Below are 15,289 nucleotides of genomic sequence, written 5' to 3'. Positions count from 1 at the left end.
CCCCCCCCCCCCCCCCCCCATTCTTCCAAGCATTGCTGTCAAACTGTTGGGAGTACTTGTTGCTACCCTGCATTGCTTTTCCTCTTCTGAAATACTTTTGGGATTGAACCCACTCTCTTCCCATTGTTTTGGGGAGTCTTTTTTTGTCACCAGTGCATTTTTCTGCTCTTGGGGAGAGCTGCACATGTGAATGAATGACAGGATTAGACAGGGATTTGAGATGCTGCCTCAGCAGGGTACAAGTAAGATGGATGGCCAATGGCAGATGTCGTGTGCAGGAATATGCCCTCCCTTATCCAGGGATTCTCAGTAATCCTGGCTTTATGTACAGTACATGAAGAAACTACGACTGTCAACCGTTTCTGCAGAAATGGCAGGCTAGATTTTTGCCCCTTCTTGGGAATGAGCTGGTACAAATATCACACAAACCTTCCACCTTGCAGCAGAACCAGTGCAGTCTGTCTGCACTCCAGCCCACTGCCACCCTGCAGTATTTGGAAACACTAGCTGTTGCTTAATTCAGTCATTCTCCCCATCAAGAAGAGACTCTCTCTAGGAAACTTTTGAGGATGCTGAGCAAATAGGGAGGCTCGTAGTTATTTTATATCCTCCCTTCTGCTAGCAGAAGCTACTTGATACAATAACATAGGGGGATTGGCTCTGCTGGGATCCACAGGGACTGCTGTCCCAGCCTTTGCCAAGGGGAGTCAGTATAGGGAATGCCTACAGAGACGGGGGCAACTGTTTTGACAAAGTGAATGCCAGGAGCCTGCCTCAGAGGAGACCTGCTGCATCTTCCCATGGAAAGGTTGCTGTACTGATTTGTTCTTATTCTTTTAAAGGGACCATGTCAACGGGACTGATCCCGTTTCTGCCTGAAAATTCTGTACCTCCTATATTTATCAATAACACCAGTAGGATTGTGACTGAAAGAAAAACCTTCCCTGTCCCTAGTTTCAGTTGGCTTGTATAATTCCTTCCCTTGCATAGTCAATCCAGTTAGTTTCTCCCTAGCTGAGAGAAGCCTTGTAAATAGCAACCAAGGAGCCGAAAAAGCCCTTAAATATCTTTTAAACATTTGGAAGAAATTAAAAAAAATTGTTTGTATGGTGCCCAATGGAGCCTCCATCTTTAATGGCCCCTGGCCTAATATGAACATTGAAGGAATCTAATATTTAAAGGATGTTCCTTCAGGAATTGCAATGTTCCAAAGTGAGTCGATTTAAAAGGGAAATTAAGTGTGATGGTTTCCCTTCAATCCAAAGCACACCATTGAGACTGTAAGTAGATGGATGTTCTTAGTGTGTAGGAACTGTAAGGAATGAGAGAGGAGTACCTGGCTATGTACGTGTGCACGCGAATCTACTTCTCTCCACTGCTGTAGCCTGAACTGCTAACCTGTTACGTGAAATATTATATAAACACCGTGACAAAAAACAGCAGCACTCCTTTGAAGGTGGGATGGATTACAGAGTCCCTGGTGCAGTTAGCAATGGAGAGACAATACCTGTTCATCGAAGCATGGAAAAGAAGGAAGAAGAGGAGAATCGAACGCTGGAACGAGGCCAGTGGAACAACAAGCTGGAATACGTGCTGTCTGTGGCTGGAGAGATCATTGGCCTGGGGAATGTCTGGAGGTTCCCTTACCTCTGTTACAAGAATGGTGGAGGTAAGTGCAGCCCTGGCTTTAGCCACTAACATTAGGTACTCTCTCTAGCCATTGTCATATCTCCACTGTTTCTTATGGGTCTAAAGCACCATCTGCACTTGAGAGATTTATTTCCTAGCTGTACCCAGTGCACTAATTTGAACCTGAGGAGTAAATGATACCGTTTACACCAAGGCCTGATTCCAGGAGGTATCTCACATGCCCCCAAAAGTGTATTTCCTGGAGTATCAGGTACTCTTGTGGCTCTGGGAGTCTCTCTGTTGAGCTGATCCTCATCTTGAGATCCGATTTGCAAAAAATGAAACCAAACCCTGCTTGTATATCAAGGGCCCTTTTACTGGAGTGGTTTCTAGGTCTGGTTGTACATGCCCCAAAGGCCCATTTACCAGTGGCTGTCACCTAAGAGGGCAGTTTCCTGAAGCTGCCTGGCACGTCTGCAAGTTTCCCAGGAGGTCTTACTAGACTAAATCCTCTTGGTGCTGAACACTTCCTGGAGGGTATTTAGCATGCCCACTGGGCTCACACAAATGCTTCCAAGGGATGATGGTCACATGCTCATTATGGATTGCTCCTGTCATTTGTCAGTGGTAAATCTTTTTAAGGGAAGCACCCAAGTGCCATGAGAATGCAAATTAAGCAAACAAATGTCCACATGGGAGCCAATTTCCCAGCTGTGCCAGGTTCACAGCTAGCTTGTGTGTCACATTAGCTGTGTCTTTGTTGTGCATAGCTGGAAAAAGCATACTTATGCAAGTGGAGCACTGTCTGCAGGAGAGCCCTGGATGTGCCAGTACATCTAGAGACTATAGTGTCATTGAGCCCAGATATATGGTAGGAAAGAGCTGAAATGATGTTCAGAGTCTCCTCCTGCTTCTGCCAAGAAATCCAATATTGCTTCTATTCCTTTGTCAATCTCCTTGCACAACTATCCATATGTGCTGGTGAGAGAAAGCGGGTGTCTTGACTCAGTGGGGTATGTAGGTGTGAGGTGGATTGTGCATTTGCGCATAGGAAGGAGAGACTGAGACACCTCATTGTGATTTGTAAAACACAGAGCACACAGGTGCAATATGGTTACTATTAACAATAACAGCTAGATGAAGGAGTGAGAGTGGGTGTAACTCAGCGGTAGTATTTCTATGCATCTTCTTTGCAGAGAATTCCCCAGTACATTAGGTTCTGTGCGGGTGGACTGTTGCTTCGGGCTTGTGTGTGTCTTTTTAAAACAATTTTTTCTTAAGTGAAAATTGAAATCCCTATGTCCTGTCTCAAGGTTAAAGACCTCTCTGTGTTTTCTGTGAAGCATTTTTGCCAGAGAGTGGAACAGGAAATACTCTGCCTATTTGGGACTGATGATTTATTGCTCATCAGACTCTGTAAGTTCAGGAGAGTGGGGAAATAGCACCCAGTTGTCAAGTGGCAAAGAAAGTATGCAGTGGGACCCTGCACTGAAGTCTTCTGGGTTTAACTTGGAGCAGTCCCATGGGCCTAATTAAACCACTTTCCCATCTTACCGGCATAGTAAAGAGGATTAGCCAGTTAGCTACTTTTACACGGGCTCTTGTTTTAGTACATGCTTCTTTTTACCTGGTGCTGGGGAATTTGTTGTTGAAAGGGGATTAGAAAGGACAATGTTTCTTGTTTTAAGTTTTAATTTGGAAAGTTTCTTGGCTGCTAGTTGCCTGGTTTCTGCTTTCATCTGTTGTGCAGTTCCTGTGAACTCCCTACATAGCCCCAGGAGAGATCCAGGGGCAAAGTGGGCACTGCCCATGCTGAAAAGGGAGCAGCAGAGTAGCACCTTCCTGCCTCAGCTGCTGCTTGGATGTTTTAGTGAGCTCAGTGCAAGGCTGTTTTTCAAGTGCTGGAGTCCTATGAGAAAGGGGTGAGCTCTAGATAATGGGGCACACTTGGGAGGCTGCAGAGGAAATTGGTTTGGTCACACAGTTGAGGGTAAAAAAAAAAAAAAAAAAAGAGATGGACCTCCCCGACTTGAACATGGCGAGGAAGTGTCTAGGACCAAAACAACACAAAGTTGAACATCCCCAGCCCATGATGTGTTTGGCACCTGGCTTTTCTAACCATCTCTCCTGAAAGCTAGGAAAAGGATGTTTCATGTGACCTTGGCTAGCAGAGCCAAGAAGTGGTTTTCAGGAAGTCTTTCTGGGAAGGAGAGAGGAAGAGAATGTGAATGAAGTTGGGGCCTTCTGAGAAATGCGTTTGAGGTGTGTGAATTAGGGCGGCTTGTTCTTTTTCCCTTGTTTTGAGTCATTTCTATGTAGCAAACAATAGTCCTCAATGTTTAGAGTTCAGTTAATGATTCAGGCTGTATATGGGGGTTGGGGGAAAAAATCCTTCTTTATCACGTGTGCTGAGATTAGTTTCTTTCCTCTGGATGGGGTCAAGCTTGCCCTAAGGAAGTTGGCCTCACTGATTGAGAAATACTGGGAAGCCCCTGCGTGTGTGTGCGCACACCTCCCTCTGTGTCACACCCACATACACACTGCCCGCTGTTCTTGTTCTCAGACTCTTATTTGTCAGGACACACAGAGAGGTTAAAATTACAGGGATGGACAAGGGAGTTCTTATTTGGGTCAGATGCCTACTGACATCAATAGGTAAAAACTCAGTAAGGCCTTTAACATTTGGCCCTGAGGCAGGATGAAAGGAGATTCAAACTGGGAAAATGAGCTAAGACTTGGCGTGCTTTGGAGCCACAGTTAAGGGTCCCTGCTTCATATTACAAAATGGAGCCATGTTGTAACTTGGCTCAGGGCACAGGTGTGTCATAACTGTTTTCCCTTACAGTTGTAGTATGGATGGGGCCTAAAGTGCAAATAGTTGTGAAATGTAGTGGTGGCCCAACAATGTTATGCCACTCTCTTTTTTGAGTGAGTCTGTGGAGGCAACACCACCTCCACCCCCTCCACCCACTGTAGGGATATTCATGCATTAAACCTAGTACGTAGCTAGTCTGAACTATTATTCTATACTGAGGTTTGCAACATCTTTTTTTTTCGGTGCAGGCAGGAGGCTTGTGTTTGTGATGTTTGGTAAAAGCTGGGCCAAAGTGAAGCTAAGATGCTGCTGGGGTTGCTGTAGCACAGAGTCCTCCTCCTTTGCTATTCAGTATATTTCTAAGAACCCAGTAAAGGGCCCATAAAGGTTTAATGCTCAACTTTCTGGCACCTCTTACATACATGTTTATATAGTACACATCATGTGCTATCAGGTTTCTAAGTGTACCCTCACATTTAAACCCTTTCAGAGTATGAAGTATCCACTAGTGTTCCAAGACAAAATAATATAATGAAGGCTGGTGGCAGGTCAGGTGTGCACATACCACAGTACCTAGGTTGGGAAAGTATTAAAGTGCAGTATTTGGCTTTGCTTAAAAAGGAGATGGGGAGCAATAGGAGTGGGGTCCAGAAGCTGTGTGCATAATGACCTAGCCTCCTATCCTCGTATCTTGGGTTTATAATGGTATAGTGTCTCAAAGCCAGCACCTGACTAGCACATGTAGTAATGAAGGACAAATTCTGACAGGTCCTAGACTTCACAGAAAGTCTCAAGCTAAGAAGTAATGAGCATCTTCAAGTGCAGCTGGGGTGGGGGTGAGCTTGCCTTAGGAAATGACAGTTGGCACTCGTGTGCGCATATGTGTATATGCGTGTGTGTGTGTGTATGTGAAGTCATTTTCAGTTCCTTCATAATTTGTGTCCCAGAAGAAGAGTCTGAGACAGGGTGCCAAGAGAGGAAACCCTTGGGTTTGTTTAGGAACCATTTTACTAATGATAGAACTAGAAATGCCCAGAGGGATCCTGAAGAAGAGGATGGCATTCAGCTCAGTCTACAAGCAGAGAGAGCCCCAGGCAGACGGGTATTCTTGTTAGTTCGGAGGTCTCTTTAGATCAATTTGGTAGCTTGCATATAAAAGCGTTTATGTTGACAAAGTTTATTCCGGTATGGGTGATTCCTCTTTCTATACACAAATAAGATACTTCCTATATGTTGATGTAACTCTATCTATCCTAGGGAAGACTGTATTAGTAGAACTACTCTGTACCCCTTACCAACAAAGATCCGCTATGTACAGACAAGGTCTTAATCACTCCCCACATAGTTGCTAGGTAACAAAATCTGTCCCCAGTGAATATTTATTCAAAAGATGTACTGCTTCTGTCTCAAGCTCAGGGTGTTATCCTGCTTGGAGACCTGGGTAGGAGAAGCTCTGGAAAAGCCAAAAATATTTCCCTTCTCTTTCCCCTGTTCATGCAGTTGAGTTAAGCTTCTTAATGTCTTATCTTGTGTTCCCAGTTTTCTTCTACACTAATGCTGATATTCCTAACACATTACTACCTACCTTGTTACAGTCAGGTGGAGTCTTGCTGACAAAGGCAGAACTAGACTAGGAAAATTAGTTTTCTGGCCGGTAAAGTTATCTTTTCGGGTTGTGCCAGCCCCTCAGAAGCTGCCTCCCCAATACTCTTCCATTTACCAGTGCACTGCTCTGCAACTAATTTCAACTTTGTATATTAGATTCAGGACTGGTTTATAAGCAGGCACTATGATGGGTTATGTCTCATGCATCTAAAAAAAAGAAAAAAGAGAGAAAGAAAGAAGAAAGTCTGCATTCCTTATCATGTATTGGACTGTGCAATATGGCTAAGCTTATCTTAATATGGGAAACTTAGTATTTACACTTCCTTCTATTTTTCAAATATTAATTGATTCTGCACTCATAAAGTTGGGGGTGGGGAGGACAGGACTGGAGATGGGATAGTTTTTGGACCTTTTCCTTAAGTTCAGTCATGCAAGACCCAGTTGTAAATATTACCTTAGTATGGATTTATCATAGGTTTGACCCATGGCTTCTCAAACATGTTTCAGTCCTATTTCATCCCCATTGCAGTTAGTTTTGCCATCACTAAAGCAGGAGCAGGCCTGGGCTGCCAATGTTAGTGAAATGCCTTTCCCTACTTCTATTTTCCCACTTTTGTTCCTGCCTTTTAAAAGATAGGTGGTAAACTGAAGAAAAACTTAAACTTAAATGGAGTGAATAGGATCAGGCTGAAATGATTATAGATGCTAATATTTTAATAGTGATAAAGGCAGTAAAAATTTGGATTTGAGTTTCAAGGAAAAAAATAAGTTGCTTAAAAATCACGTGTGTTTTTTTTGTTTTGTTTTTGTTTTTGCCAGAAATTGAGTGTTCCTTTTAATTTGATTGTAAGCACTTAGGTTTCATACTTGTTAGCTTTCTTCTGCAGCAACAGTAGCTAGAAGCTTATTTTTCTTTCTTGATAAAATGTAATGCTGAGATTCTTATATAACCACTGTGCTCCAGGAGCTGGAGCTTTAAGAAAAACCCTGATTATCATGAGACTCATCACTATTCAGACTCTGGTTAAAACTGTGCCAGCAGCAGTTGATTATTGCTGCCAGGGTTTCTGTGGCCTGTTGTCTTAGACCCCTGGCATCTGTGCCATTTTGTCCCACGCTGTTTTTTGAGGTCCATGTTGCCATCAGTTTCTTTCTCTGGACCTCTTCCCCCTCTCGGGGAGATTATTCAGTCCTAAGCCTAAAACAGTCACTAGTCTAACATGATTTTCTTTCCTATGTACAATGCCTGAACCTGCCAGGTGCCTTCTTCATCCCCTACCTCATCTTCCTCTTCACCTGTGGGATTCCAGTGTTTTTCCTGGAGACAGCACTAGGGCAGTATACCAGCCAGGGTGGGGTCACAGCATGGCGGAGGCTTTGCCCTCTCTTTGAAGGTAAGTAGTCCTTGGAAAGCTGACCTTTTGGCTGAGGGAGGGAGGGAGGAGAGGGACATCAGTGCCGGAATCAGGTACTTAGTCTGCAATGTCACCTGCTCTTTCCCTCTTAAAAGTGGCCCAGGTAAAATCCTCCTCACTATAAGCATATCCTGTTTTGTGAAAAATTGTTTGAAAGTGATCTTGGTGATACCGTGGGGCTGGAATTTGTGTTTGTCCTTTCAAATCAGTTACTTATGCTTCTCATTGGGAATCCTGATGCCTGTCACAACACCCACACATGGTGCTTCAAAGTTAAGGTTGGGTATTTGACCAGTCAAATATAGTTTGTTCAATTGACTGGTTAAATATTGGTCAAAAATTGTAAAAAAAAATTGCCAGCAGGTCCAAATAATACACAGAAAAAGCCCACACTTTTTTCATCAAGAAATGTGTCAAAAAACAATTTTAAAAAAATCATATTTCTGCCAAGAAAATGACAAAAAGTGTAGGGTTCTTTTGTTTTTTGGTTTGTTTTTTTTGGTGGGGGGGGGGTTGGTAAAACTGCTGTTTTCTTTGACTGGTCAAAAAGTATGCAATTGACAATATTTGACCAGTCGATTGACCAGTTTGCCAACTCTATTCAAAGTAAAGAATCTAATAATAGTTAGTCTCCTGCACTCCTGCCTCACAGCTCCACTATTTAACCACAATGGTGCTGAAAAACTCTCCTGCCTCTCCCACTACTTTGGTCATGCTCATTCCCTCTTATCAAATCATGTCACTGGCTTTTCTTCACCTTCTGCATTGGGTGTGATATCTGGCCATGAAATTTTCCACAGTCAGAATCGTAGTCTACACTTATATTTAAATAATACATGTCTAACCTTGATTTTTGCAAAGAATCTAAAATGTACGAGCTCTCATTTAAACTGGTGACTACATCATCATCTGAGTCTGCAGAAAGCCTGAAACCTTAGCTCCAAGTGGTGTCACCTACCACATTCTTCCCAGAGGGTTGTTAACTTTGAAACCCAATTAGGATCTTTTTATTGTAATCTTCCCATGTTGTGTTCATGCCTCAGTTCCAAACCCATGATTTCTCCCCAACTACAAAAAGTTTCAATCACTTCAATTATTATCATTATTATTATCAATAATAACATCAATAATAGTACTAATAATAAAGTCCAGAATATTGAAAAGTAAAGTTTTATTGCAGAGCAATCCTGCTTAATTTTGAACTGAATGTTGGAAGAGATGCTACTTACTTTCATATTTAAAATTCATGAATTAACCTTCACATTCCAGCATATGTGAAAGGGCAATGTTCAGGCAGTGATGCCGGGCACTGTAAAAGGCAGGGGAAGTTAGCTGCAGCACTCGCTCAGACTGTCAGAGAGTACATGGGTCACCTGGTAGGCCTGAACTAGTGGTATAAATTTGTGTTTCCTTAGGTGAGCAGGTGACTCTCCAACCAGTTGTGCCAAAACAATCCACATAGCTGTGCAAAGTTCAAGCTTGCAGTCCTTCCTAGGGCTTGGCTTTATTAAACATATCAGTGATAAAATAACATAAAGATTGGTTCACACCTTCCCCTAGGCGTGGCTGTTCCTAGGGTTCCTTCGTCAGGATTGCGCGGTTCACCTACGGATCCTCTCGTACCAGATAACCGCTCCTCTCTCCAGGTGAACTAGCAAGTTGCCTGCAGAACCCTTTTGCCAGCAAATAGGTAGTGGTGTTCCCAGCACACACAGGTACCAGAGTAGCTCGGAGCAGTCTATGCAGGATGCTCTCCTGTTGTGAGAGATCACTGGTGAGAATTTTGCTGGGAGATATTTGCAGACAGAGAAGCTCCTACATCATTCCCTAACATGGGTGTCTGATGCCTCTTGAGTCAGCGACCGGGGGGGGGTCCCCTGTGGCCAATCTCACTGTCTGTAAAAGCGGCTGCGCTGCTTCTGGAAGTGGTATGGTCCCACCGGCTAAACGGAGAGCATGGCCTGACAGTGGGTGCACTGGCACTCTTGGGGGGGATGCACGTGCACCCCTGTGTACCCTGTATGCATTGCCCCTGTTCCCTAATGTGAGTTCTGAGTGAAATAGCTTGAAGCACACTGTGTGTTAGGGCTGTGCAAAGCTTTGGTCCCTGATTCGAATTGGGCTGAATCTCTGCTGAATCAGTGGCCAAATCTCCAAATCTGAATTGAATCAGAGAACCCTTTAATCTCTCTGAATCAAATCAGAACCCTCCAAATTGATTCAGAGAGCTACAGAAAGATCTGGCAATTTGAACATAGACACAGCTTTAAATGTTTTTTTCTACATACCTCTAGGTAGCAGGCGGCTCGTGAATGCTGTGATGCTGGGGTGCATGAAGTGTCCCACAGGAGTGCAGGGGGCTCCTCAGCATACTCAGCAGCAGACCTGGAAGTGGACCAGAAGCACTTCTGGTCCACCTCTGGGTATGCTGGGAGGTGCACGGGGGAGTGCAGGGGTGCCCCCCCCCCAATGCTCCCTTGGCTTGGTGACTTGTGCCTCCTGGGTCTGGTGGGGGGCATCTGGGGGTCCCACTGTGGCTGATCACTGAGCTGGGGGGGGCTCAAAGTAAAGGATCTAAGTATATTTGCAGACAGAGAAGCTCCTGCATCATTCCCTAACATGGGTGTCTGATGCCTCTTGAGTCGGTGACTGGGGGGGAGGGGGTCCTGGAAGTGGACCAAAAGTATTTCCAGTCCACTTCTGAGTTTGCCGCTGAGTATGTGGAGGGTCCTTGCCCTCCTGTGGGGTGCTCCATGCACCCCCAGCATCGCAGCGTTCACAAGCTGTGCTGGTACCTCAAGGTATATAGAAAAAACTTTTAAAGTTGTGTCTATGTCTGAATCTCCTGATTCTCCGAATCAGCATCGAATCTTCAGATTCGGATTCAGCCTAATCGAATCGAGGACAGTGATCTGAATCAACTAATCGAATCGCTGTCCCTGATTCGGGCCAAATCCGAATCAAATAGGGCCGGCTTCTCACACATGGAAGTCCCAGTAGCTGTGTTTGGGTTGAACATGCAGGAGACCCTCGTAGAAAGAAAGCCCCTGTGCCTACAGAGCCATTGACATCCAGTGGAGTTTTGAATGTTAATCCATAGACGTCATGTCTGTAGAGTTTTAGATCATAATCCATAAGAGTTCATAATCCATAGAATTCTAATTTTTTGCATGTAATCCATAGACTTGGCTTTTCTCCAAGCCAATTTGCTGGCACATGTTTGTTTCAAGTGCTCATGAAAGTGCAGTTCTTTCTTTCCTCTCCTGTACTTGTTAGTCTTTTAGCAGGCTCAGATCAGTGGCTGTCCACCATTTCCATGGAGCCCTCTCACCTATCTGACTGGAGGCTAGTCAGGATTTCCCTTGCTGTTCCGCTATGTGGGAAGCAGTGCCAGATTATGACATGCTGAGGCCCTAAACAATATCCAGTTTAAGAGGCCCCATATGATAAAAACAATCCATGAAATCCACGCAAATGGATTTTCATGAAATTTTAAGATGAATTATTGTTATTTCTGCACAAATTTTTGAGCTCAATATGAATAATAACTGTGAAGCTATATATATGAATATTTTTGTCATATTTAAATGAAAATGTCTAGGTTTTTCTTTTCTTATTTAGAGGCCCCTCGCACTGTGAGGCCCTAAGATGTAGTTTAAGTATTTTAAGCCTAAATCTGGCACTGGTAGGAAGGCAGGAGTGGTTGTAAAACCCTGATGCCTACAAGAAACTTCTATAAAGTTTCCATCTTACAAGCTGAGAGCCCCTTTTTTCCCCCACAAATGCCATGATCAGACAAAACAGTGGGAAGGCATTCTGGATTACACTGGGAAGAGGATAATGGAGGGATTGATTGCCATGCCAGTGTATAGAGCATGCCATGGACACTTCAAAATAAAAGATGAAAATTAGGAGGAGGTGGGCAATGGAAAGAGAATAGGAGCAGTAGGCAGTTTGCAGAGCAAGTAGCAAAAAACAGGACAGTGCAATGCTCTGGCCATGAGGCCTGGCCAGGTCATATTCATCTACTTGTTTATCAATACACAGGACCTTCTCTCTGCAGGAATTGGTTATGCCTCCCAGGTGATCGTCATACTCCTGAACTTCTATTACATTATTGTCCTGGCCTGGGCTTTATTTTATCTCTTCAGTTCATTCACCATAGATCTTCCCTGGGGCAGCTGTGACCATGAATGGAACACAGGTAACTCTGGATTTCCCCCTCTGTCTCATTTTCCCCCCTGCCTACCACCAGCTCTCCAGGAAAAATCTGTTGCTAGCAAATACCATCCAACCTGAGAAATTAGTTCCTCCCTTGCAAGGATGGCTATTAAACAATGATGTCACACAGACTTTCCCTTGCTGTTCCAGCAATGGATCCCACCTGTAAAGATGAGATTTCCCCTTATGGATGGAGGTGGTAGGAGGAGGTATTCACTCTAGTTTTATTCAGTCCTTTGCCTTTTTTTGTGCTCTACCTGAGTGATGGGACATTATATACCTTGGAGGGAAAAGGGGAATTTATAACTTTCTTATGATTCAGTGATAGGTCTCTTCTCTCTAGCAATGGTGTGCCCTGGAGAAGGACCTTTCTTTTTGAGCATCAATGAGGACTCCAGAATCATTGAGTTTTATCTTGCTTGGAGGGAAGAGGGATCTACAGTATTTTCCTAGGGATTCTGGTATTCCAGTTGCATCCATTTACATGTTCTCTCCTTGGGCCTGTCCTGCAGGGAACTGCATGGAATTTCAGAAGACAAACTCTTCTCTAAATGTGACGACTGAAAATGCCACCTCCCCTGTCATTGAATTCTGGGAGTAAGTGAACAACCTATGTTTCCATGATCCCTCTGGGGGTTACCACCCTCCAACAATGACCATCCACTCTGTGATAGCACTTCTTGCCAATGAAAAAATTCCAGGGCTTTCAGAACCAAAGCAGTGACCCCACAGGCTGGGCAACATATAGGGTAGCTAGTGGGGACAATTTTTTTTTATTATGTTGCTGTTAATCTGGAGTAATTACAGTGGGGATAATAGTTTTCTTCTGGATTTACTGAGGCATCTTGAATTTCTTGCATTTTGAAACAAGGTTTGTTAACAAGGATGAAATCTCACTGATGTCAATGAGGCCACAGTGCAGACTTAACTCTCGCTGTCCTTTCTCCCTTCTGTGTTTTTGGGCCTGCTCTATTTGTTTATTCTCTTTTTCACCTATTTTTCCTTCCCCCTTTGTTATAATGGTCTTTACCTGACTATTCTTCTCTCTCCAACATCCCTCCTTCCCATGTCATAACGAGAGGTTGTTTTACACTTTCAGTTCAAAATCTCTTTAAAACACATTGGGCCAAAATCATCCTTGATGTGAACTGCACCGAGATGATGTAGTTGCACCAATGGAGTGACATTAGCCTCAGGGTACTTTGCCATGTATAGTCATTTGCTTTGCTTGCAGCTGCTCTGCTGTGGATGACCTTGGTAACTGCATCCAAGGCCTGTGTAAAAATGCTCAGAATATGGTAACACTGACTTCAGAGCTGGTAATGGGGATATATCACAGGTGATCCATACCACTTTTTATGGGTTTGTTTTGCAAGGTTGGACTTACTCAACTTAAGGTCTCTTGAATGAAAGGCCTTTTAACAAACGGTATGCTGCTGAATGAGAAGAGTAGGGAGTTACCTTTTTGTGTTAGTGCTGGCATATGATATTATACCCTGGTAGATGGTGAATTTTGTATATGATCTTCCTGTGCTGCTGACAACAAGCAGCATATTTTGCCTCAAGGTAGCTAGTAAGCATGAGCTATCCTGAAGGGAAAATGTAGTTTAGACAAAGACTTTAGTTTTACCCTAAGCTAAGCTAAACTCACCAAAATCAATCCAAATGGTGGTATCTTATCCCATTTCTTATCTTCACTGCCCCCCCCCTTGGGGTAGCTCATGCATGTTAATTAGCTCTATGTAAAAATACAGATTTTCTTAGTAGTTAAGAGAAAAAAAGGCCTACTGGCTTGTGATCACTTATGAGTCCAACCACCCCTTGGGAAATAGGGATGATTTAGCAGTGTCTTGGCTAACTTTCAGTGGGGGTAAACTTCCTTCTGCCATCATGAGTTTTCCTTGCAGATTTAGATGGACATCTTCAACCTCACTTTGTCTTAGATCAAGGTATAATCTGGCTCTGTATTGTTGAACAGCTAGCTGTGGGAGCCAGGGCCAGATTAATCCCTTAGTAGGCCCTAGGCAAACTTGTGGGCCCCACGCAGGTCGAGACCCCCCCCGGCACTGCTGCCCACGGAGAGCAGGGCTCGGAGCTGCCACCAGGAACCAGCCATGGCTGCAGCAGCAAGGCTGGAAGAGGGGAAAGGAAGGGAGGCAGATTGGTGCCATCACCATGGAAGGAAGGACCAGGATGCCCCGCAGCTGAGGGTCCTAGGTATGTGCCTAGTTTGCCTGTGCATTAACCTGGCCCTGATGGCAACTCCTATTCAGCAGCAAGCCAAATGATTCATATATACACATTCTTGCCTACAAACACAATGGGATCTTTTTGGAGTGGAAGGTAATTGTAAGCCATTACAAACTGTTAATGCACCCACAGTCTACTTTTTCCCCCTACTAATGCTTCCCTCTCCACTAAACAGTCTTGCGGCTCCCTGGCCCTCCCTGGGCCTGTGTTTATGCTCTGATTGTCTCCTGTCTCATGCTGTTTTTTCTTGGCTCATTCTTCCTGGGGTTGGTGCTGAAAGGCTGAAGTTAAAATCAGTGTTTAATCAGTCCTGTGTTACTGGGGCATCCACACATGGGACTGGACATTTCCGTTGTCCCAGCTCCTCTGATCTCTGTGGCTTCTGTCGCAGGATCTGTTCTCACTCTCACAGGAATGCAAGCATTGAGTATGGAGGGGGAAGGCTACCAGTTTGCTTGAAAGACACAAATCTGCATTACACTCTGCTTCTGTGGATCCCTGTAACTCCCTCCTCAGCCTGCAGTAGAACACTCTTAAACTCTGCAGGTGTCCTTTCCCAACATTGAAGGCACCTCAAAAGGTTTGGGAACTCATTATTTGGGTTAAAGTAGGCACAAATTGAGTTCAGAGACCTCTTACAATAGACTGCCAGCATACAGGTAGTAGGGGAGAGTTCTTGCACCAAAGAGGTGAGGCAAAGGGTGGGCCAGGGTGTTGCTTGTGGGGAGTGGGAGGGAGGGTAGGCAGGGAGGACCAACAGTGGTAAGCGTTTGGCTTAAGTAGGTCATTGTCAGCTGGAAATAGAATGCAGGCCTTCTGATTTCAAGGCCTCTGCAGGTCCACCAGGCCACTGTCTTCTATGTTGGGTAGCTGAGGAATGTCCATTGACCTGTCCTGAGGTGCACAGGGTGGAGTTAGGGTTTGCTCCTCCCTAAACTGCAAAGATATTTTATGGTTATTGTTGAGAATTGGCCTAGGCACTGAAGATCTTGTGAATGACCTCTGCAAGACTCAGCATCTGTGTGCCTTCTTTCCCTCCAGGAGGAGAGTGTTAAAGATTTCCAGTGGCATAGAGCACATGGGGAGCCTGCGCTGGGAGCTGGCACTTTGCCTCCTGCTTGCATGGATCATTTGCTACTTCTGCATCTGGAAGGGAGTCAAGTCCACAGGCAAGGTGAGTACCTGGCTTTGGCTTGGCTCTCTCCATCAGTCAGAGGTGCTGCAGTGATTTCTGCACCCAGTTCTCTTATGTCTGAAGAGAACATGTGATCTTCTCTTGAGCTGGCTCAAGAACTTAGGCTCAGCCTTAAGACATCGCACACCAGACTCTGGAGCCTGGCTTGCAAGAGATGGG

General features: G+C 44.5%; 1 protein-coding gene across 1 annotated transcript in view; it reads left to right on the top strand.

Moving 5' to 3' along the window:
- Positions 1–15,289, top strand: part of LOC109296216 (sodium- and chloride-dependent GABA transporter 2) — a 60,660-nt gene that overhangs the window by 330 nt on the left and 45,041 nt on the right. Inside the window, exons 2-6 of the mRNA XM_019515507.1 lie at positions 1,385–1,669; positions 7,309–7,443; positions 11,528–11,668; positions 12,198–12,282; positions 14,977–15,109. Coding sequence (XP_019371052.1) covers positions 1,462–1,669; positions 7,309–7,443; positions 11,528–11,668; positions 12,198–12,282; positions 14,977–15,109 — 702 coding nt within the window. The 5' untranslated portion in view covers positions 1,385–1,461. The remainder of the gene's footprint in view (positions 1–1,384; positions 1,670–7,308; positions 7,444–11,527; positions 11,669–12,197; positions 12,283–14,976; positions 15,110–15,289) is intronic.

Source organism: Gavialis gangeticus, unplaced genomic scaffold, assembly GCF_001723915.1.
Source record: "Gavialis gangeticus isolate Ggan-Ray unplaced genomic scaffold, GavGan_comp1, whole genome shotgun sequence".
Taxonomy (NCBI): domain Eukaryota; kingdom Metazoa; phylum Chordata; order Crocodylia; family Gavialidae; genus Gavialis; species Gavialis gangeticus.
Note: the sequence above shows the minus strand (reverse complement) of the source record. Positions and strands in the feature narration are given on the sequence as shown.